Source organism: Saccopteryx leptura, chromosome 2 (assembly GCF_036850995.1).
Source record: "Saccopteryx leptura isolate mSacLep1 chromosome 2, mSacLep1_pri_phased_curated, whole genome shotgun sequence".
NCBI classification, from domain to species: domain Eukaryota; kingdom Metazoa; phylum Chordata; class Mammalia; order Chiroptera; family Emballonuridae; genus Saccopteryx; species Saccopteryx leptura.
In genome coordinates this window covers 328,430,711-328,455,939 of record NC_089504.1, presented here as the reverse complement: position 1 = coordinate 328,455,939, position 25,229 = coordinate 328,430,711, and the positions used below count along the sequence as shown (strand labels likewise).

The following is a 25,229-nucleotide window of genomic DNA, read 5'->3' as shown; positions in this document are numbered from 1 at the left end:
TAGTTTAAAGTCAGGTATTGTAATGCCCCCAGCTTCATTCTTTTTCCTTAGGATTGTTTTGGCTATTCGGGGTTTTTTATAGTTCCATATAAATCTGATGATTTTTTGTTCCATTTCTTTAAAAAATCTCATAGGGATTTTGATGGGAATTGCATTAAATTTGTATATTGCTTTGGGTAATATGGCCATTTTGATTATATTTATTCATCCTATCCAAGAACAAGGAATATTTTTCCATCTCATTGTATCTTTTTCGATTTCCCTTAACAATGCTTTGTAATTTTCATTATATAGGTCCTTTACATTCTTTGTTATGTTTATTCCTAGGTATTTTATTTTTTTTGTTGCAATCGTGAAGGGGATTATTTTTTTGAGTTCGTTTTCTAATATTTCATTGTTGGCATAGAGAAAGGCTATGGACTTCTGTATGTTAATTTTGTATCCTGCGACCTTACTGTATTGGTTTATTGTTTCTAATAATCTTTTTGTGGAGTCCTTCGGGTTTTCGATGTATAGGATCATATCATCAGCAAAAAGTGATACCTTTACTTCTTCTTTTCCAATATGGATGCCTTTTATTTCTTTGTCTTGTCTGATTGCTCTGGCCAGAACTTCTAGCACCACGTTAAATAAGAGTGGAGAGAGTGGACAACCCTGTCTTGTTCCTGATTTAAGGTAGAAAGTCCTCAGATTTATGCCGTTTAAAATGATGTTGGCTGATGGTTTATCATATATGGCCTTTATCATGTTGAGATATTTTCCTTCTATACCCATTTTGTTGAGAGTCTTAAACATAAAATTGTGTTGTATTTTATCAAAAGCCTTTTCTGCATCTATTGATAAGATCATGTGATTTTTGTTCTTTGTTTTGTTGATATGGTGTATTACGTTAACCGTTTTGCGTATGTTGAACCATCCTTGAGATTCTGGGATGAATCCCACTTGATCATGATGTATTATTTTTTTAATATGTTGTTGTATTCGGTTTGCCAGTATTTTGTTTAGAATTTTAGCATCTGTATTCATTAGAGATATTGGTCTGTAGTTTTCTTTCTTTGTGCCATCCTTGCCAGGTTTTGGTATGAGGGTTATGTTGGCCTCATAAAATGTGTTTGGAAGTATTGCTTCTTCTTCAATTTTTTGGAAGACTTTGAGTAGAATAGGAACCAAGTCTTTGAATGTTTGATAGAATTCACTAGTATAACCGTCTGGGCCTGGATTTTTATTTTTGGGGAGGTTTTTAATAGTTTTTTCTATTTCCTCCCTGCTGATTGGTCTGTTTAGGCTTTCTGCTTCTTCATGACTCAGTCTAGGAAGGTTGTATTGTTCTAGGAATTTATCCATTTCTTCTAGGTTGTTGTATTTGGTGGCATATAATTTTTCATAGTATTCTACAATAATTCTTTGTATATCTATGATGTCTGTGGTGATCTCTCCTCTTTCATTTTGGATTTTATTTATTTGAGTCCTGTGCCTTTTTTCCTTGGTGAGTCTTGCCAAGGGTTTGTCAATTTTGTTGATCTTTTCAAAGAACCAGCTCCTTGTTTTATTGATTTTTTCTATAGTTTTTCTGTTCTCTATTTCATTTATTTCTGCTCTGATTTTTATTATCTCCTTTCTTCGGCTGGTTTTGGGTTGTCTTTGTTCTTCTTTTTCTAGTTCCTTAAGGTGTGAAGTTAAGTGGTTTACTTCGGCTCTCTCTTGTTTGTTCATATAGGCCTGAAGTGATATGAACTTTCCTCTTATTACTGCTTTTGCTGCATCCCAGAGATTCTGATATGTCGTATTTTCATTTTCATTTGTCTGTATGTATCTTTTGATCTCTGCGCTTATTTCTTCTTTGACCCATTCATTTTTTAGAAGTATGTTGTTTAGTTTCCACATTTTTGTGGGTTTTTCTCCCTCTTTTTTGCAGTTGAATTCTAGTTTCAAGGCTTTATGATCAGAAAATATGCTTGGTACAATTTCAATTTTTCTAAATTTGCTGATATTGTCTTTGTGGCCCAACATATGGTCAATTCTTGAGAATGTTCCATGTACACTAGAGAAAAATGTATACTCTGTTGCTTTGGGATGAAGTGTCCTGTAGATGTCTATCATATCCAGGTGTTCTAGTATTTCGTTTAAGGCCACTATATCTTTATTGATTCTCTGTTTGGATGACCGATCTAGAGCCGTCAGCGGAGTATTGAGGTCTCCAAGTATGATTGTATTTTTGTTAGTTTTTGTTTTAAGGTCAATAAGTAGCTGTCTTATATATTTTGGTGCTCCTTGGTTTGGTGCATATATATTAAGGATTGTTATTTCTTCTTGATTCAGTGTCCCCTTAATCATTATGAAGTGACCATTTTTGTCTCTGAGTACTTTTTCTGTCTTGTAGTCAGCATTATCAGATATGAGTATTGCTACACCTGCTTTTTTTTGGGTGTTGTTTGCTTGGAGTATTGTTTTCCAGCCTTTCACTTTGAATTTGTTTTTATCCTTGTTGCTTAGATGTGTTTCTTGTAGGCAGCATATAGTTGGATTTTCTTTTTTAATCCATTCTGCTACTCTGTGTCTTTTTATTGGTAAGTTTAATCCATTTACATTTAGTGTAATTATTGACACTTGTGGGTTCCCTACTGCCATTTTATAAATTGCTTTCTGTTAGTTTTGTATCTAGTTTGATTCTTCTCTTTTGTTTTTCTATCATTTGTTTCTGTTTGTTTGTGTTCCATACTTCTTTCCTCTGTTGCTACCTTTTTTAAGTCATGTGTTTTTGTGGTGGTTTTTTCTAGGGTGGTTACCATTAAGTAATGAAAAGGGTACCTACCATATTCATTGTAGGACCCTATCTTATAAGTATTTCTGCACTTCATCGTCCTTTGCTACTGTTAATCTCCATTCTCTCCCCCCCTTTTTTTTCCTTTGTTGTCACAGTTTAAGTTTGGTTTTATTGTGTTCTTGGTGGAGCTGTTACTTGTGGTGTTGTTTTCTTTTGTTCTTTGAATCTGGTTGGAAAACCCCCTTTAGTATTTCCTGGAGTGGGGGCTTTCTCGTGATAAATTCTCTCATCTTTTCTGTATTTGTGAATGTTTTTATATCTCCTTCATACTTGAAGGATAGCTTTGATGGGTATAGTATTCTTGCCTGAAAGTTCCTCTCTTTCAGGGCTTTAAATATTGGGGTCCACTCTCTTCTAGCTTGTAGAGTTTCTGCTGAGAAATCTGATGATAATCTAATAGGCCTTCCTTTATATGTTGTACTCTTCTTTTCCCTGGCTGCCTTGAGAATTTTTTCTTTGTCATTGGTTTGTGTCATCTTTATTATGATGTGCCTTGGAGTGGGTTTGTTGGGGTTAAGAAAACTCGGTGATCTGTTTGCTTCTTGAATTTGAGGCTTTAGTTGTTTCCACAGGCTTGGGAAGTTCTCGTCTATTATTTGTTTGAGTATATTCTCCATTCCATTTTCTTTCTCTTCTCCCTCTGATATACCTATTATTCTTATGTTATTCTTTCTGATGGAGTCAGATAATTCGTGTAGGGCTTTCTCATTTTTTATTATTTTTGAGTCTCTTTCTTCTTCTCTCTGTTGTGCCTCAAGTTGTTTGTCTTCTATTTCACTAATCCTATCTTCAATCTGGGTTGTTCTGCTAGCTAAGCTTGTTACCTCGTTTTTCAGCTCGTGAATTGAGTTTTTCATTTGTTTGATTTGTTTTTATAGGTTCAATTTCCTTGGTAATATATTCTTTGTGTTCATTGAGTTGTTTTCTGATCTCCCTATATTGCCTTTCTGTGTTTTCTTGTATATCTCTGAGTATTTTTAAGATTTCTATTTTAAATTCTCTGTCATTTAGCTCCAAGGCTTCCAATATGTTAAGTCTTTTCTCCATAGATTTTTCCACATCTATTTGTGTTACCTCTCTTTCTTTTGTATCCATAATATTCGATTTCCTCTTTCTTATTGGCATCTGAGGGTGGTCTTGTTGATAGCACTAATTAGAATTAATAAAGAGTAAAAAGTAAAAAAACAAAAAACAAAAAAAAAACAAAGGGTAAAACACCCCACAAAAAAAAGCAGTAATAATTTATTATTTCCCCCTTTTTTTTCTTTCTTCTCCTTCCCTCCTCTCCCCTCCTCAGGGAAATATCGTGCCTATAATGGAGGGCCTGGTTTGCGGTGAAGAGTTCAAGGGGCAAAAAAAAAAAGGGGAGTAGGGACCTACTAAATGCAAAAAAAAAAAAAAAAAAAGGAAGAAAATCTTAGACAAGCATAAGTTGATCTGCCTGCGGGTGATGGTCAACTAAGAGATATAATGAGAGGGATAAGAGGGAACCAGAAAAAAGGACAAAAAAAGGAATAATAAAGAAAAAAATAAAAATAATAAGTAAAAATATGTTGTATTAAGTGGAGCAAAGACCAAATACAATGGAGACCTTGGGTTGGGAGGACCCAAAATGCCACAAAAATAAACTAACAAGAAAAAAACAAAAACAAAAGCGAAAAAGAAAAATAAAGCCAAAAAAAACCTTGAGTCCCAAATTAACTAATTTGTTCGTGATTGAGGATTAAATGGGAGGAAAGTAAAACGAGAAAAGAAAAAATGAATAGAAAGGAAAAAATAAGAAAAAGAGAAAAACGAAGGAAGAAATAAAAAAGGAAGAGAAAAAAACGAAATAAAGCAAAAAAAAACAAAAGAGGAGAGAGTGAGAGTTAAGTGTCCTGGAGTATAACCCCAAAGGAGGGTAAGGATGAAGAAGAGAAATAAAATGTAACACTTATGGGTAGTGTAGTTCAAGAAAAGGGAAGCATAAGATGGGCAGAGAATAGAAGGACCGAGGTGGAGGAAATAAAGGCAATAAGATAGAAGAAACAAACAACAACAACAACAAAAAAAAAATTAGTGGAACAAGTTGTAAAGTCTGTGGATTTTTCTTGATTTTGAGATGTTAACTTCTTCCTTTTTCTTTTCTCTCCCTCTTCCTGGTCGGTGACTCTGTACCCCAGGCTCTGCCCCCGTGTCACATTTAGGTAGGGATTTGCAGTTGATGGGATTCTATGGCAATGTCATATAATTGGCTTTAGTCTTGCTGGTAGTCAAGGCTTGTTGGCGTTTGCAGGGTCCAACGATGAGAGTTTGCTTTCGTGGATTCTCTCTCCTAGTCCCCCCTTCCTGAATTAGCAGCCTGGTGATCCAGCTATAAGGCTGCCACTGCTTCTGCCTGGGGAGTAAGAGGCTCAAAGAGCTGGGAAATCCCCACTCTATCCCCACTCAGTGCAAGGCTTTGGGAAGGGCTCTGACAGTCAGGGCCTCCAGTGTAATCAGGCGGGGGTGGGAGTCAATTGTTGTCAAGGTGACTGTTCAGCGCCTAGCATTCAGTTGGACCTCTCAACCCAGGCTTTCCACACTTTGTAGCCTGTTTTGGCTGGTAAGAAGAGGCACTAGTCTCTGCTTGTGACTAGTGTGGTATAGATCTTATTATCTGCCAAGTCCTTGTTAGCGTTTATCCCTGAATATGGAGGCTCTATCAATCAGAAGTTGCCCCCGCCCCTTTAGCGAGAGGCACTAAAAAATATCACGCCTCTTGTCTTGGGTCGGTGAACTGAGAGAGATCTTATCAATTAGAACCGAGGGTGCGCAGATTTCACGGGTTAAGTTAATTTCAGTAATTGGGTCGCAGCTGTGCTCCCGAAGGTATTTCAGGCTGCCTGCGCCCGCCCCTCCCCCAACGCTTGATTGTTAGCTTGAATGGCTGGGTGAGGTGCCCCGCCCGCGGAGAGAATCTCCCAAGTAGGGAATACCGCCCTGGGGCCTCTCCCGCTCCCCGAGCTCGGGCCGCTGGGAACGTTAGCGGTGCTCAGTCTGCAATGCTCGGTCTGCAACCAGACCAGGCGCGCGCCAGCGGCTACTGCCGCTCCGGAGTGTGGGCGGTGCTTGCTCTGCAACCGACCCGGGCGCTGCTCGCGGCGGCTGGCGGCAGCGGCTGGGCGGCTGGCGGCGGCGGCGGTGGCTGCTGCTCGCGGCTCCCGAGTGCGGGATGACTTACCACAGGCGCACTTCCTCGCGGCTTGAATGAACGTCCCTGCGGTAGCTTCCTCCACACCCTCGTCTCTCAGATTCAAGTGATAACAGTCCTTTTGCTTTCAGTTTGTGTGGAACTCCGTAATGCTCCGAAGATAAATTTTCCTGTTTCTAGTTGATAAGTTTGTTGTGATTTTGGGGAGATCTGTCGGACGCGCTGCTCACGGCGCCATTTCCGTGACGTCACTCATCACAAAAAAGTTTTAAATCAAGCATTCTAAGTTTTAAATTTGAACATTTACTACACAATACACAGATTAAGGATACGGGGCAAGTTGTGAGAGGAAATATACAACTTGACATTGTTTTCATCACTTACTACTTCATCTTTAAATTCAATTAAAATAAAACCTGTGATTTGCTGGAGCCTATCCAGATCTGTCACAGAAAGAAACAAATTACAAAGTACTCCTCATTTAGATTAACCCGTAACGATAGCTATGAAAATTATTGTCTTGATGTGTTTCATAATGCATTACGACAGTGAGTTTCTAATGAGTTAAAAACACTTTTTAAAATTTTGACTTTGTAAAAGAAGAAACCGTAGAACAGAGGTTAATTTGCCTAAAGCTAAAATTCCCATCCAGGTAGCTGGCTCCAGAGCCCATTCTCTTAACCACTTCCCTTGTCACCAGCAGGTAATTGCAACCGCCTCTCCTTTTCATCCTCCAGCTCCTGTTAGCGCTCCATCACTAAGACTGGCACCTTCATTTATTTCCTCCTCTGTCTAACCAGCCTAATTTAATAGACTGCTAATTGGTTTCTTTACTTTCAGTCTCTTTACATGACAACCCATTTTATACACCACTGTTCAGTTTTCCTTAAAAAAAATTATGTGGCCCCACATTCTTCAACAATGTTTGGTGAATTCTCTTAACTTGACCCCACCTCTCCTGTCCAAACTGATTGTCTTTAATTCCCACCACAGACTGTCTCCTTAGGCAGGTGACTTCTTCATTAGTCTCCAAACATACTCATTTTGTTCCTCCCCATCTGAGACTTACTACAACTGCTCCCTGCCACCAGTACTGTCCCCCTTCACCTTTTAATCCCACAAATCCTTCAAGGCCCTGATTAGTAGTAGCATTGCCTCCTCAAGGCTTTCCTCAACCAATTCAACTCACCCTGATGGCCCCAGTATAACTATATGAATATTTAAGAAAAACACTCCATAGCCTTTTATGACTCTTTACCACAAACACTCTTACACAAGCATATTTATTTTACCCCCTAAAAACACTAAATTCTAGTGGCAGGGCTTAGGATTTATATTTCTTTTACAACGCCGCCACCCCAAGCCTTCAGTACTTAACCTTTAAACTATGGCTTCTACTCAGTTTTTACTGAAGGGATACAAAGAGAAAACCCCAGTCATTGTCCTCATTCTACAATGCCCCAGTTCCATAAACCAGCAGAGGAATGGGGGGAGATGCGGGGAGTAGATAACACGTGCAGATGTTGAAAAAAGCTTTCGTGGCTTCAGGTCAGTCTTTCCCGAGCCCACCCTGAGCTGAGAATAGAGAGCTTACTGTTCTAACAGTTGATCCGCTCCGCCTCGGAACACGAGCTGGCCCCAATGTACAGAACAGTTTACCACGGGATTATGAAAGATGAGATGATGTGGAAAGGTGCTCAGCCTCCCACCAGTAATAGAAGCTTAGTGAACTTTATCAAAATTCAAGACTGTTTCTGAAATATACCTTTTTAATAAGTTCTCTCATGGCTAGAAGTTTTCCAGTCTCAGATCCAACAAAGAGAAGCTCTTGTTCTACAGTCTCTACTGCAGAATTCCTGAGAAGAAAACATACCAGCTTGTCTGTAAGAGCCAATTTTTGCTTCCCTGCCCCCCCTGAAATTCTAAATAAATGAAAAAATTTATAACTCCAAAGAATGAACTTTTCCATTGTCAATATGAGCACTTAATTATATATACCTGACCTAAAGACAAAGTTATTTTAAAAATCTTTTACTATAGTTATACAAGTGTTACCAAGAAAGTTTGAAAAATATAAAGAAATGTAAACAATAAATTGCCCACACTTCTACTATTTTAGAATAAACCTTGACATTTTGTCAAATAAATCTTCATGTCTAACTACTTAGCAAATTATTTCTAAAAGTAATATTTTTCAGTAAAATACACCATTTTTAAGGTTGTAATTACATATTGCTAAATACTTTCATTAATTTTTTCTTAATGATAGCAGGGTTTATTTATAGACAAATATTGGGGTTGAGGGTTTTTTAACTAATGCTCTATAAGCTGCTGCAATACATTACACTGTATCAAAACTATTTTTTCCATTTTGTTGTCTGCCTTTATATTTATGGTGAGTTCGTTCTCTTTTCATTTTATACATAGGAATTAAGTTGAAAGTAGACAGGGTATTCTGTGGGGGTTTTTTTGTTTTGTTTTTTAAGTGAGAGGAGAGGAGACAGAGAGAGACAGTCCTGCATGTGCCCTGACCGGGTTCCACCCAGCAAGCCTCCTATGGGTGATGCTCTGCCCACTTGGGGCTGTTGCTTAGCAACTCAGCTATTTTTTTTAAAGCTTTTATTTATTTTCTAGAGGAGAGAAAGAGAAGGGGGAGAAGACAAGGAAGCATCAACTCCCATATGTGCCTTGACCAGGCAAGCCCAGGGTTTTGTACCAGCAATCTCAGTGTTCCAGTTCAAAGCTCTATCCAAGGCGCCACCACAGGTCAGAGCGCAATCTAGTTATTTTTAGCACCTGTGGCAGAGGCTCCTCAGATCCATCCTTAGTGCCCGGGGCCAACTCGCTGGAACCAATAGAACCATGGCTGCAGTAGGGGAAGAGAGAGAGAGGAGGAAGAGGAGGCGGAGGGGTAGAGAAGCAGATAGTTGCTTCTCCTTTGTGCTCTGACTGGAATAGAACCTGGGACAGCCACACACCAGGCTGAAGCTCTACCACGGAGTCAACTGGCCAGGGCCTAGGGTATTCTTTACTCTACCATTTGGCTTCATTTTTACTTAACATGGTATTATAAGCACTTAAAATTACCTTGCTCCAATGGACACAGTACTGACACTGTCCTGGTTGAGTCTGCACCACTGCTCAACATCATATGCAAAAGTTGCACTGAACACTGCTCTTCTGACCTTGTGGGATGTGCAAGCCAGGAATATAGAAGCCAGCTGGTCTCTGAACTGTTTTGCCATCTTCAAATAGTTTATCCAATTCATCTACTACCAGCCATTCAACACTAAGAAATAACAAAACAACTTGTGGGTATTAAACTGGAAGATCTAAGACATTTCACTAAACTGGGGATGCATGAAGAAGTCAAGCTGTAATGCTGCTTCTCAGACCCACATCCATACCACAAAAGGTACAAGGAAAATAAGCAGGAAAAGGGCCAAAATAAGATAACAAATTAATATACTTATTCCATTAGCCTCAAAGTTATGAGGTTCCATTAGCAACAACAAAGCTTCACATAAACCTTATAAACTCCAACAGCATTGCTGAAAGTCTAGGGCAGTGGTTCTCAACCTTTCTAATGCCGTGACCCCGCAATACAGTTCCTCATACTGCGGTGACCCCAAACCAAAAAATAATTTTGGTGGCTACTTCATAACTGTAATTTTGCTACAGTTTTGATTCGGAATGTAAATACCTGATATGCATTATGTATTTTCTGATGGCTTTAGGCAACCCTGCCGGAGTCGCGACCCACAGGTTGAGAACCGCTGGTCTAGGGGAATTATGTGCTGCTTATCAGAATCTGTAGCTTTCTTCCAGACCAGATAGTTATTTTTCTATGAATTTAATGAAAACCATTATTCTCAGCATCAATACTTACTGAAAGATGGCCTACAGCAAGCTCCAAAAGGCAACAATACAAGCAATTAAGGATGAAAGATGGAAAACACACATAAAATACATTAAAATATAATCTGTACCTTGTGAAGTCTATTCCTGGAGGATCTTGCTTTAATAAATAGTCGATTGGGAGTGGTCACAAGAATATTTATAGCAAAAACAAATGGTACAAGTTTCAAAGACAAGTATATCCTTCTTGAACTAAGAATTAAGCCTACTGAATTTCAGTTAAATTCCCCTGAAGTGGGAAAAGGAGGGAGTGGTTATACTCACTACACCAACTACACAAATGTTCTTCCCTGTCAGTAAGTTAACAAACATATTTTTGTATCTATCACAATACAAACTAGAATATCCCTTCTCTATTTTTATATTTGACTATCTTCTCAACTTCTAAGAGCCAACAACACTGTAATCAACAGTTTGATTTTCAAATTTTTTCCCAAGGAACATCCTTTTTAAAAGAAATTCTATTCAGAAGTTGAAAAGAAAAGACAGGGAAAATCAGGTTCTTTGGGTAGGGATGTAAGCTATTCTTGCTTGCAGAGTAGTTCCATGGCATTTAGTATAAAGAAGGGTTTGTCAACCTCAGCACATTGACTTTTCGGGTCAGACAGCGCTCGTTGTAGGGGCTTTTTTTTTTATTTCAGTGAGAGGAGGGGAGGCAGAGAAAGACTCCCGCATGCACCCCAACTGGGATCCAACGGCCTATCCCACTAGGGGGCGACGCTCTGTCTGGGGACCTGGCTTCGTTGCAACCGGAGCCATTTTTTTAGTGCCTGAGGGAGAGGCCATGGAGCCATCCTCAGTGCCCAGGACCAACTCGCTCCAATCAAGCCATGGCTGTAGGAGGGGAGGAGAAGACAGAGAGAGAGAGAGAGAGAGAGAGAGAGAGAGAGAGAGAGAGAGAGGAGTGAGAGGGGTGGGGAAGTAGATGGGCACTTCTCCTGTGTGCCCTGACCAGAAATTGAACCTGGGACATCCACATGCTGAGCTGATAACTCTACCGCTGAACCAACCAGCAGAGGCCAGTAGGGTCTGTCTTGTGCATCGTAGGATGTTTAACAGCATCCCTGGCCTCTGCCCACTATAGATCAGTAGCACTCTTCCCTGGTTGTGCCAACTTAAAATGTCTTCAGGTATTGCCACATGTTCCTGGAGGGTAAGGTGGGAATGGAGGGCAGAACTGACTTTGGTTGAGAACCACTAGTACAGTGGTACCTTGAGATACAAGTTTAATTCGTTCTGTAACTGAGTTTGTAAGTCAGTCAACTTGTATATCAAACAAATTTCTCCCATTTAAAGTAACTGAAATAGATTTAATCTGTTCTAGCCCTGTGAAACATCCCCAAACCATCCTAAATTATGAAAAAAGATATTTTTAATTAAGAAACACACATGTATACTTTACCAATGCATAATAAAATATATGAAATAAAAAGAAAAAAGTGTTATATAGTACTGTATTCTTACCTTAGAGACAGACGAGTGTGGCTAACAGAGATGAATGGCGGAGGAGGATGGAGGGAGGAAGGGATGAAGGCACTGTAGACATGTAAACTAAAACTGCACTTTCTTAACACTAAGTGTAAACTAAAACTGCATTTTCTTTACTTTAAACAAAACTAAAACTGCACTTACTTTACTTAAAATGAAACCACAAAAACTTAATTGTAAAAAAATGCACTTTCTTAATTTTAAACTTAACCTAAGCTTAACATTACATATTTTTCATTTCTTATTTTCATCACCTGTTTTTGCCTTTTTGGCTGCACTTTTGGAACTTTCACTTGCAGGACTTTTGAATAAAAAACTATCCAAAGAGGTTTGCTTTTGCCTGCCTTTTAAAATGTTACGGAAATGTGACAGACAAGTATCATTAAAAAGTGCTGAACATGACCAGTTGAAACTTTTTCTGGGTTTTTCTTTTCAATGAAACTTGAAAGCTTCTCCCACATTGCCAGCATGTCTTTAATTACACTGTAGAAATCACTTCCTCCGACTGTACCTCCTCCACACTACTAATTTCTTGCAGAAGCTCTGTATGTTGCATCATCTGTAGCTCCTTCAACTCCCCAGTTGAGAGTTCCCCCTCATGTTCCTCGATGAGCTTGTTTACATCACCCTCATCTACCTCCTGACCCATCGACTTTCCAAGGGACACAATCTCCTCCAACGCTTCTACCTCGGTCTCAGTCTCTGGTTTGAATCCTTCGAAGTCCCTGTCTGCAACAACATCAGGCCATAACTTTTTCTATGCTGAGTTCAAGGTTCTTCTTGTAAACTCTTGCCATGCCAAGTCGATAATGCGTAAACATATCACGATGTTGTAGCGATCTTTCCAAAACTCTCGAAGGGTTAGAATTGTATTCTCAGTCACCTCAAAGCAGGGGCAGAACAAGTGCTTTGTGTAAAGCTTTTTAAAGTTGGAAATGACCTGCAGACCCATAGGTTGCAAGATTGAAGTCGTGTTGAGTGGGAGGTAGAGGACTTTCATGAATTTGAACTCATTGAGAATGTCATCTTCAAGACCAGGTGGGTGGGCTGGAGCATTATCAAGGATTAGTAATGGGGAGTTTATTTTCTTGAAGATATTTCTTTACTGCAGGACCAAAGACGAGACCCATTCAATAAAAAAGTGCTGTGTAACCATGCCCTAGCACATAACCTGCAGTTTTTCTTTAAGAATCTTGTGAATCTTAAAGGCTCGAAGATTTTCGGAATGGTCCACTAGGAGTAGCTTTACTTTACAGTTACCGCTAGCATTTGCACACAATGCAAAGGTCAGACGGTCCGTCATGGGTTTATGGCCTGGCAGCTTCTTCTCCTCTGCAGTGATGAAAGTCCTCTAGGACATTTTTTTCCAAAACAATCCTGTTTCATCACAGTTGAACACTTGTTGGAGGATGTAGCCTTCCTTTGTGATAAGCGCAGCTAAATGTGCGATGTACTCCTCAGCTGCCTTAACATCAGCACTGGCAGCTTCACCATGCCTCACCACCGAGTGGATCCCCGATCTCTTCTTGAAATTTTCAAACCAGCTGTGACTTGCCTTAAATGTATCTTCTGCTTCCTCTTTTAAGGTTGATGGTTCTTTCTTCTTCAAGTCTTCATAAATAATACATACCTTTTCACATATTACAGTCTCCGTCACTGTATCTCCTGCCAGCTCTTTCTCCTTCACCCACACCAGCAGAAGCTTCTCCATTTCTTCATGGATATTTGTCCTTAATTGGGACAGAACTGTAGTTCCTTTCACTAGATTTGTGCTTTTGATGGCATCTTTTTGTTTAAGGATGGTACAAATTGTAGATGTATTACGGTCGTACAGTCTTGCCAGTTCAATCACTTGTACACCACGCTCATGTTTTTCCATTATTCCTTGCTTTACTTCTATCGACATCATTCTCTTCTCCTTCTCACCACTGTCCTTTACACTTACTTTCTTTGGCCCCATAATATCACACAAAAAAAGTTTAGTAAAAAATGCAAAAATGATGCAAGAACAAATACAGTGCATGAGATTTGACTTGATACTGCAGGTAACATGTGAGAAAGAACGAGATGCTGGTGTTGTGCTGCTGATACTGGACCCTTGTGCCAACACGCCAACTAGCAGCAGCTTCCCGAATCATGACTCGTATCTTGGAATTTTGCTTGGATCTTGAACAAAAATATGGACCAGGTCACAACTTGTATCTTAATATTTTTGTTATGTTGGTCTGCTTGTATCTCAAGGTACCACTGTATATATTTCTATAACTGGGTGGGAAAGGGAAGATCTCTTCCAGCATATCTAAAATCAAATTAATTCTATGCATGACAGCACTTTACGAACGCTTAGGTGTCGGTTAGGGTATTTGTAATTTCTAAATCTCCTTCATGCTCTACATCTCAAACATAAATCCCTTACCAAATTTCTTAGATGACTTTGGTCCAAATTTCTTGGCTGCAACTGCTGCTTTGTGGATCATGTGTATCCTGCATCCTGTCCCCTCAGATATTTGTACTAACTCCTGGTGAATCTAAAACAGAAAATGACAAAAACATTACCTGCTAAATTACTTGGATGAGATGTATCTCTTTTATGTTAACAAATCCTTTGCCACTCCACAAATACCTGCAATTAAACCTGTAATAATGTGCCGATTAACCTGGAATCTCAGCAGTCTTGAACTTCAGTGACTAGTAAGATTCAGTAGTTTCTTCAAGTCTAGTAAGAGTTCGAACACATAAAACCCAAACTCTTCCAACCTGTTACATATTGTATTGTTTATATAATACAGTCCTGTTATAAAAGTATTTCATACTTGACATGTATTTTACATTAAGCACATTGGAGGGTGGGGCAGATGACTGTATAGTTTTACTTTCTCAAAAACTTAGGCAAGTTTTCATTTTTCTAGGCTAGAAAAATAAATTTTAGAGAACCTAGCTAATATAGCCTTTCAAATTCAAGAATCTTTAAGCATTTGCCAAAACACAAATGTTAAAATCATGTTTTAGAAAAGATTTGCCCATATGCAATAAAATACATACCTAAAGTGTGCTCTGTACAGAATACTTGAGCATGACAAAAACACAGCCTTACTCTTTTGAGAATTTTTATTGTCCTCAAATAAGAAAGATGACTGACGCTACAGGTCATACCTGGCTGGCAAGTTCTCGTGTTGGTGATATAATCAGGGCTCTGAAGCCTTTATTGGTGGGTTGTTTCAGTTGCATTAAAATGGGAATGCTGAAAGCCAATGTCTTTCCAGACCCAGTAGGAGCAGAAGCCAGAAGTTCTCGACCCTAAAAACAGAGTATATTAAATACAAGGAAAACTACACAAATTTTTCAGAGCCTGGTCAAATACTACCAACCAAACAAAGAACAAATAAAATATATGTGCTAAATCCAATTATTCATGTTATCACTCTGCTTACTTCTCCCACATCCACTTTTCTAATATAATACTCCCCTGCCACGACCACCCCAACGGAGTTTCTCAGTACTGCCTGTGGACCCATTTCAACAGGGGAAAGAATGTAACTGAAATCCAAAAACAGTCCAGAATCTTAATTATTTTCATTTTTTTTAATTTTTAGATTTTATTTAGAGATTGATTTATTTTTAGATTGACTTTAGAAAGAGAGAGAGGAGGGGGAGCAAGAAGCATCAACTTGTAGTAGTTACCTGTCGTAAGTGCCTTGACCAGGCAAGCCCAGGGTTTCAAACTGGCGACCTCAGTGTTCTGGGCCAGTGCTTTGTCCCCTGCGCCACCACAGGCCAGGCTCTACCATTTCAATTGTTCGTTCCCACTAAACTATGTATCAAAACAAAATTACAAAACCAACTTTTTGTCCTGATAGTTGTTCTGCTCAATCCCCAGGGAAGGTGTAATAAGTAACAAAATGGCTGAAAGAAATAAAAAGTGATGATAACCTGAGTGACAGAGTAATTAACAGGTTCTACTCTTCAGTAAGTTACTATGATTTTTAAAGCTTTGAGCTTAAGTCATGACAGAAATAATCTTCAAAAAAAATTAAAAGCAAATTTACTCTGAGTCAGTAACATCATTCAAATGTATTCTCATTTTAGTTCCCGAAGAAAATGAAAAGAACCAGTATGATATTTTATGACTACCAGAACTGAAGGCCACCTTGGTTATGTAGGGGGAAAAAGTCAGCTCTCATCACTACAAAAAGAAGTATTAGAAAAACTTAATTTCCAAATATTTAGGTTCACTCATCTATCAACAAGTAGGTATGCAAATCGTGATACATTCATACAACAGACTACTACTCAGTAACAACATGAATGAATCTCAAAAACAGTATGAAGAGTAAAAGAAACCAGAAATGAAACAATAAATAATGAATAATTCCACTTCCATGACATTTTAGAGACAAATCTAATATATGGCAATTGAAATCAGAAGAGTGGTTACCTCTGGGCAGGGGTGGGATGAGGGAAGAATGGAAAGGGCACAAGAATTTTCTGGGGTAACAGAGGTGTTACACTTCTTCACTGGGGAGATGAGTACATAGGATATGCATCACTGCAACTCACTAAACTGTGCCCTTAAAATCCATGTATTTTATTATATGTAAAGTATACTTCAATAATAAATAGTATTGGGGGAAAATATTAGGTTAGTACAAAAATTCTGTATTTCTAAACTAGTTTCTGGAAATTATAAATTAAATCATGGATGAATAAACAGAACATCGTCCCTATCCTCAGAGTGTTTATGCTCTAGTAAAAGGAAAAGATAAATATAATTAGTGCAAATACACGGTAGTGTGAAGTATAAGACAAATTTTGCAAGAAAAAAACACAATACCATGGAGACCAGGGTGATAGTGGAGTATTGGTAAAAAAAAAAAAAAAAAAAGATCACATCTAGCTGTAGTGATCAGGACAAGTTTTATGAAGGCACACACACTGGAGAAACACCTTAAAAGCAAGGTAAGGAACTCAACAGAGGAAGGGATGAAGTAGAAAGGAAGATTTCAGAGACAGAGAAAAGAGAGTAAGCAAAGACAAGAAAGAATGTTAGAGGCATACTAAACCTTCATACTCACATGCAGCATAACTGGAATGGCTTGCATTTGGATAGGCGTAGGCATCTGGAAGCCTCCACCCAGAATGTTCTGAAGCAGTCGGGAATTGATTTTATATTCCTGTTCAAGTTGCTGAAACGTAGCAATTGGGTCAGGAAGATCAGTTCCTTGGATGTGAATTTTGTGTTTGTTCTGTAAAAAGTTTATCTGAAAAGTGAAAGAAAGGGGTCTCCATGGATAGGGTAAAAAATATTGTCAGATATTATAAAGCAACAGCTGAGGAAAAGCTTTAGTAGCATATGAAACTTTCTGATTCAATTCAAAGCCCTAAACATACAAATATTAGGTACATCACATGTCCTTTCATAGACAGGAGACCTTCGTAACAATGAGATATACTTTCTTCATATTAATGTATCAATGCTATGAATGTGTTATTTATACTAATTTCCTACTGTCAGAGTATTAATCTATAATCTTATATAAACTTCTAGAAAGTAGGCACTGATTCCATCTGTTTTCATTATATGGCACGTATCCTACAAGGGCCAGTGCTTTCTGATAATGTACTCTACACTCTACTTCTTAAAACTGAGTGCCAAAAGTGGTGTTGATTTGGTCTGTGATTTCCCATTCTGTGACCCAGAGACAGCCAAGTTCTGGATCCTGGGTCACTGAAGTAAGTCGAACACTGTTCTCCATCTACAACATAGCATGTGTACAGCAGACATGACAGTGGCTTGTTGTTTCTTCCGTGTTCTAATCCCGCATAGTCCCAAGCTATAAAGTAGGTTTCTTAAAAATTCTAACTCTCAAATTCCTCTCAGAGGAAATTCTTCTAAACCAGTGAGCCTGACCTGAACAGGTGAAGAATTAAATAACATACAATATGTACTATAATAATATTTATATCTATAAAATTTTTCAAGAATTATATATTATTGATCTATTCAAACGTCAAAATTCTAAACTTAAGAATTTAAAGCCACAACACACTTTAAATTTTCATTAACCCTTTGAGTAGTATGAACATTCGTGTATATCCTTGTGCCTCCTGACCACCCAGCGTACGATCATACATGTTCATCTTTAAACTTTCAGCTGGAGAATATAAAAAAGGGTGAATGCATCTCAAGACATAGTACAATCATGTGAGCTCAAAGACGGCGTGACAAAAGAGAGGTCAACATGCTAACTACAGTTCATGAGGACTTCATGATTAAAACTGGCATAAGTGATTACACTACTGGGCAAAGCATTACCAAGCCACTAAGTGTGGTTAGATATAATTAGAATGTGGGTTTGACTGACAAGGCTGATGTGCAAATAAGTTTCACAGGAAATGTAAGATAAACCATAAAATGGTATATAAAACTTTTTTCATGAAACTGACATTGCTGCTTTGAACTCACACACTGTGAATCAGGTGAAGACTACAGCTATGTGACTTCAGACTGAAGCTCATGGATCAGCTTTTGGAGGAGTCTGTGAAACACAGGAAATCACCCAGAGGAGGCCGATCATCGTCAGTAGAAGACAGCCTTCGTCTTTCAGGGTGGCACTTCCCAAAGCTAGTCCTTGCAACAGCCTCAAAGGATAAGCCACAACGAAAATGCTTCATATGTCAGCACACTACAAGAAGGGACGTAAACAGAGGGACACAGGGTAGTGTGCACTGAACGTAACGAACCACTTTGCTGCATCCATGTTTTGAGGAATACCAGTTTGAAAATTTTTTAAACGTAAGGAATAGAAATACCTATAAACTGTCCTAAGAATATCATCATATGTGAGCACACATTTGAGATTCTGCTAATAACAATACTTCTTTATGTACAGACAGAAGGTATGCGAGAATTGCATGAGATAACAAAAATTTTTTTAAAAAATGTGTAAGGCAACATAAAAAAAAGGCAACGGTATGTTCTTCTTGTCTCCATAAATTGGTTATCAAACAAACATGACTTTAATAAAACTATAACTGTAACTAATTTCATTTTTTGAAAAAAACTCACTCCCAGGGATCAGTGAGCATGAAAAAAGCTACTCAAAGGGTTAAAGTAGAATTCAAACTAATTAATCTTCTATTTTAACAAAACCATACTACTCTCTTTTATCAATTAAATAACCCAAGGGCAGTGAAAAAGTCACTAGGTCAGAAATTGGGGCTAAGATTTTTTAACCTTTTCTTTTCTGATATGATTCAACTTTCCTATAGTTATTTTATTTTCTCTTAACTTTTATCTTCAACCTTTGCTTCCACAGATGATATAATCCACTGTATAATAGAATCATCTTCTTCTGAAGTAATTTCTAAAAGATTTTAAATGCAACATTCGACAGTGTAGCAAATACGCTACATCCTCACACTAAATAAAAGAAAAGTACTGGTTGTTGCAACCAGATAAAAGTAACAGAAAGTACAAAAATTATAAAAAGTGAGACAGGTTCTACATTGGCGAAATCAGAGCTCTGAGGCTCATTCTCTTCCTTTTGTTAGTTATTTCAGTAATGTAATATGTAGATGACTTTACACTTGAAAACAACAGATTAATTAAAAAACTACTTAACAAAAAGATGTTTCAATGAGGCAGCCATCTTTTCTATATCCAAACAACCATTAGAACATAAATATGAAAAAAGAATACATGGCGCTCGTTGGTTGGCTTTGTAGATAGAGCATCAGCCCGGTGTACAGATGCCTGGGGTTCGATCTCCAGAGAGGGCACACATGAGAAGTAACCATCTGCTTCTCTTCCCCTCCCTCTCCACCTTCTCTCTTGCTCTCTAATAGCCAGGGGCTCGACTGGTTTCAGTGTTGGCCCTGGGCGCTGAGGTCAGCTCGGTGGATTCAAGCAAACCCCCAAGATAGGGATTGCTGGGTGGATCCTGCAGAGTTGAAAACAGTTGGGCCATTCCGTTTAAAAAAGTCTCACAACAGCAGACAAGCACACAACAGGAGAAAACCTCTACTCTGACAAACAAACAGCAAGAATGGCTCCCCACAGTGGCAGGCAGGCAACGTGCTATCCACAATCCCCAGTGTCTCAATCGCAAGCAACCAGAGCCTTATACAGGCCTTATACACACATGGCGCAGCCACGCAATCACATACCAATGAGACAAAATTCTTGCAGCTGGTAACCCTTGGGCGGCAGGATGCAGAGAACAAATCAGGATAGGGGAATCTTACGAAATCGCAAAGGTGTCATTGTCGGTGCTGGGCTGCAGCACAGGCCCGGTGTGCAGAGTCTGCTTTGGGCCGAGAGCCACCCAGGACAGCGTCTCATTCCTACAAAAGGAGAGGGTACACACACTCGTGCTGGCTTTCTCTTCAGTTGTAGAAGAAAGTACTTCCACTGGTTCTGGATCCAGAGATAATGATATAATACCTTCCATGACTTCAGGCAAGCTTGATTTCAAACTTTGAAGAAAATCCAGATGTGAAAGTGCCGCCTCAGGGTGTTCTGCAGGAGCTGTAGTCTGCTGCAGATTGTTTAGCCCCTTCCAGAGAGTGTGTGTTGACAGAAGCCCCAGGTCCACAATTGGACTGTGACCTGAAGAGCAGTTGACTCCTAAGCTGGAGTACTCTCTCTATGAGGAGGTGGCATTTATGGTGTCCTCCAGACACCACATTCTGCTGCAGCATGACCATATTGCTGTAAAAGAAATTGGAACAAAAGTGGGACAGTGGAAGTTAAGGAATGAAGTGATGAGCTAAAAAGATGAATAAGGACAGATAATATGGGCAATTACAAGTAAAATTCTGGTAAACAGGGAACAATAGTAAGAAGCGTAATGAAGATAAGGAGAGTTCAAGAACAAGAGAAAATCACATCAGTCGAAATGAACTAGGGTGGATGAGGGAAGCTCACCAAGACCTAAAGAAAAGACTGCCTTGGGCGACAAGACCCAGAGAACAAATGAGGATACAAGAAACTTACAAGGCCTTAAAGGTTTCAATGTCGGTGCTGGGGTGCAGCACAGGCACGCTGCGAAGAGTCTGCTTTGGGCCGAAAGTCACTCAGGACAGCGTCTCATTCCTGCAGGAGTAGAGGTTACACACACTCGTGGTGGCTTTCTCTTCAATTGTAGAAGAGAGTAGTCGGGCTGGTCTGTTTCCAAAGATAATTATATAACCTTCCATGATTTCAGGCAAGCTTGAGTGCAGACTCTGAAGAAAATCCAGATGTGAAAGTGCCGCCTCAGGGTGTTCTGCAGGAGCTGTAGTCTGCTGCAGATCGTTCAGCCCTTTCCAGAGGGTGTGTGTTGACAGAAGCCCCAGGTCCACAATTGGACTGTGACCTGAAGAGCAGTTGACTGCTAAGCTTGAGTACTCTCTCTATGAGGAGCTCGCATTTATGGTGTCCTCCAGACACTACATTCTGCTGCAGCGTGACCACATTGCTGTAAAAGAAATTGGAACACGAATGTAGAGATGGCAGCGGAGTAGGCGGACGCACAGACGCCCAGCTCTCAACACCAAACTGGAATACAAATCAATTATAGGAAAAATCAGCATGAAAAACCAACACTGAACTGCAAGAACAGCTCTCAAAAACTAAGGAGCAAAGAGGAAGCCACAATAATCCTGGTAAGGAGTGCCTGAATCTCCTCTGCTTACAGGAACGGAAGGGGGGGGTGAGGCTGAGAGCCCAGAGAGGATTTCACAGAGGAAAAAGAGCAGAAACTACTGCTCACAGCCACTTACCTGGCGACCAGGGAGCAAGGTGGGTTGAAAAGACCAGCTTATCTCCCAAGTGGAAAGGACAGGGAGAGGGACAGACTGTGAGGGGCTAAGGTATGCAAGAAACGAAATAAAAAAGCTGACTCATTCGTGCTGGAGGCGGCCATAGCTGGGGGAGGGACTGAACCTTTCACAAAACAGAGCTGAAGTGCTTCCGGATCAGAGATCTCCGGACATCTATCCAGCTCCAATCAGGGCAACAAGACACAGCTGAAAACAAGAAGTGGGGAGGAGGGGCAGTAACTCAGGTCTCCATGGAGATCTGAGATACACCTCCCCCTACTGAAGCTGAGAAAACACACTGCCCCCAGTGAGATTAGTTGGTGGAAAAGACCTTCAGCGTCTCAGGTTACAACCACAGCATTCCTGGTTACAGTTTCAAGGAAGCCCCCTGCTGAGGTCAATTAACAAGACTATCACCTGTTAAGAAAACAAACAAATCAAGACTTCAAAGCTGCCCAAATCCGAAAGTGGATTACAAATAATAGCTGATACCAACCCAAGAAGACCTAGAAATAACACAACTGAAAACTGGAGGCAGACAACACCAAGCCTAGACTCAACCAACTCTACAAATAGAACAAACAAAAAAAAGAAGATGAGAAGACAAAGGAGTGCAATCCAAATGAAACCACAGAGACACCTTCGAGAGATGAACTGAGTGATATGGAAATAATCAAACTTCCAGATGCGGAGTTCAAAATAATGATTGTAAGGATGCTTAGGGATCTTAGAACAACAATGGAGGGGCAGTTTGAAAACCTAAATAAAGAAATAGCAAGTATAAAAAAGAATCAGTTGGAGACGACAAATACAATATCAGAAATAAAGACCACAATGGAAGGAATTAAAAACAGGATAGATAGAGCAGAGGATCAAATCAGCGAGTTAGAGGACAACTGGAATGAAGGCATGAAAGCAGAGAAGAAAAGAGAAAAAAGACTCAAAAAGTCAGAGGAAACACTTAGAGAGCTCTGTGACAACATGAAGAGAAATAACATCCGCATCATAGGGGTTCCTGAAGAAGAAGAAAAAGAACAAGGGATAGAGACTTTGTTCAATCATATCATAGCTGAAAACTTCCCTAAATTAATGCAAGAGAAACTCTCACAAATCCAAGAAGCACAGAGGACTCCATTAAAGAGAAACCCAAAGAAACCTACACCAAGACACATCATAATTAAAATACCAAAGCTAAGCGATAAAGAGAAAATATTAAAAGTTGCAAGAGAAAAAAAAGTTATCACCTACAAAGGAGCCCCCAGAAGGATGACATCTGACTTCTCAACAGAAACACTTGAGGCCAGAAGGGAATGGCAAGAAATATTCAAAGTAATGCAGAACAAGAACCTACAACCAAGACTACTTTATCCAGCAAGGCTATCTTTTAAAATCGAAGGAGAAATAAAAAGCTTCCCAGACAAAAAACAACTCAAGCAATTCATTACAACCAAACCAATGCTGCAGGAAATATTAAGGGGCCTGGTGTAAACAGATCAAAGTGGGAAAAGAATACAGAAAAAAAAAAAAAAAAAGGAATACACCTTTAAAGAAGAAAATGGCAATAAACAACTACATATCAATAATAACCTTAAATGTAAATGGATTAAATGATCCAATCAAAAGACATAGGGTAGCTGCGTGGATAAGAAAACAGGACCCATACATATGTTGTCTACAAGAGACACACCTTAGAACAAAAGACACACATAGATTGAAGGTAAAAGGATGGAAAAAAACATTTCATGCAAACGGAAATGAAAAAAAAGCTGGGGTAGCAATACTTATATCAGACAAATTGGACTTTAAAACAAAGGATATAGTAAGAGATAAAGAAGGCCACTACATAATGATAAAGGGAGTAATCCAACAGGAAGATATAACTTATTATAAATATCTATGCACCTAATATAGGAGCACCCAAATATATAAAGCAGACTTTGATGGATTTAAAGGGTGCGATCAACAGCAATACTATAATAGTAGAGGATTTCAATACCCCACTAACATCACTAGATAGATCCTCAAGAAAGAAAATTAACAAAGGAACAGCAGACTTATTGGAAACACTAGATCAACTCGATTTAATAGATATCTTCAGAACCTTTCACCCTAAAGCAGCAGAATATACATTCTTTTCAAGTGCTCATGGTACCTTCTCTAGGATAGACCACATGTTAGGGCACAAAAGTGCTCTCAACAAATTTAAGAAGACTGGAATCATATCAAGCACTTTCTCCGATCACAACAGCATAAAACTAGAAATGAATCACAACAGAAAAGCTCAAAAATTCTCAAACACATGGAAACTAAATAGCAGGGTGTTAAATAATGAATGGATTAAGAATGAGGTCAAAGAAGAAATAAAAAAATTCCTAGAAACGAATAACAATGAGCATACAACAACTCAAAATTTCTGGGACACAGCGAAAGCAGTGCTGAGAGGGAAGTTCATAGCACCACAGGCACACTTTCAGAAGCTAGAAAAAACTCAAATAAACAACTTAACCCTGCATCTAAAAGAATTACGAAAAGAACAGCAAATAAAGCCCAAATGTAGTAGAAGGAAGGAAATAATAAAGATCAGAGCAGAAATAAATGACATAGAGGCTAAAGAAACAATACAGAGGATCAATGAAACTAGGAGCTGGTTCTTTGAAAAGGTAAACAAGATTGATGAACCTTTAAGTAGACTCACCAAGAAAAAGAGAGAGAGGACTCAAATAAATAAAATTAGAAATGAGAGAGGAGAAATAACAACTGATACAACAGAAATACAAAATATTGTAAGAAAATACTATGAAGAACTGTATGCCAAAAAACTAGACAACCTAGATGAAATGGACAAATTCCTTGAAGCATACAATCTTCCAAAAATCAATCTGGAAGAATCAGAAAACCTAAACAGACCGATTACAACAAATGAGATCGAAACAGTTATCAAAAAACTCCCAACAAAGAAAAGTCCGGGGCCCGATGGCTTCACAAGTGAATTCTACCAAATATTCAAAGAAGAACTAACTCCTATCCTTCTCAAACTATTTCAAAAAATTCAAGAGGAAGGAAGACTTCCAAGCTCCTTTTATGAGGCGACCATAATTCTGATTCTAAAACCAGGCAAAGACAACACAAAGAAAGAAAATTATAGGCCAATATCTCTGATGAATATAGATGCTAAAATCCTCAACAAAATATTAGCCAACCGGGTCCAACAATATATGGAAAAAATCATACACCATGATCAAGTGGGATTTATTCTGGGGAGGCAAGGCTGGTACAATATTCGTAAATCAATCAATGTGATTCATCACATAAACAAAAAGAAGGAGAAAAACCATATGATAATTTCAATAGATGCAGAGAAAGCATTTGATAAAATCCAGCACCCATTCATGATCAAAACTCTCAGCAAAGTGGGAATACAGGGAACATACCTCAACACGATAAAAGCCATCTATGAGAAACCCACAGCCAACATCATACTCAATGGACAAAAATTAAAAGCAATACCCTTAAGATCAGGAACAAGGCAGGGGTGCCCCCTTTCACCACTCTTATTTAACATGGTCCTGGAAGTCCTAGCAACAGCAATCAGACAAGAAGAAGAAATAAAAGGCATTCAAGTTGGAAAAGAAGAAGTAAAACTCTCATTATTTGCAGATGACATGATATTGTATATAGAAAACCCTAAAGTCTCAGTCAAATAGCTACTGGACCTGATAAATGAATTCAGCAAAGTGGCAGGATATAAAATCAATACTCAGAACTCAGAGGCATTTTTATACACCAACAATGAACAGTCAGAAAGAGAAATTAAGGAAACAATCCCCTTCACAATTACAACCAAAAAAATAAAGTACCTAGGAATCAACTTAACCAAGGAGACTAAAGACTTGTACTCGGAAAATTACAAAGCATTGATAAAAGAAATCAAGGAAGATACAAACAAGTGGAAGCATATACCGTGCTCATGGTTAGGAAGAATAAACATCATTAAAATGTCTATATTACCCAAAGCAATCTATAAAT

General features: G+C 38.9%; 1 protein-coding gene across 1 annotated transcript in view; it reads right to left on the bottom strand.

The window, feature by feature from the left end:
* The window catches only part of LOC136392265 (probable ATP-dependent RNA helicase DDX52), a 42,430-nt gene extending 21,589 nt beyond the window's left edge, over positions 1 to 20,841 (bottom strand). Inside the window, exons 1-5 of the mRNA XM_066364335.1 lie at positions 20,398 to 20,841; positions 19,647 to 20,112; positions 16,475 to 16,660; positions 14,556 to 14,699; positions 13,819 to 13,930 (exon numbers count right to left, since the gene is read on the bottom strand). Of these exons, the coding sequence (XP_066220432.1) occupies positions 13,819 to 13,930; positions 14,556 to 14,699; positions 16,475 to 16,519 (301 nt within the window). The 5' untranslated portion in view covers positions 16,520 to 16,660; positions 19,647 to 20,112; positions 20,398 to 20,841. The remainder of the gene's footprint in view (positions 1 to 13,818; positions 13,931 to 14,555; positions 14,700 to 16,474; positions 16,661 to 19,646; positions 20,113 to 20,397) is intronic.
* Between the last annotated feature and the right edge of the window lie 4,388 nt (positions 20,842 to 25,229).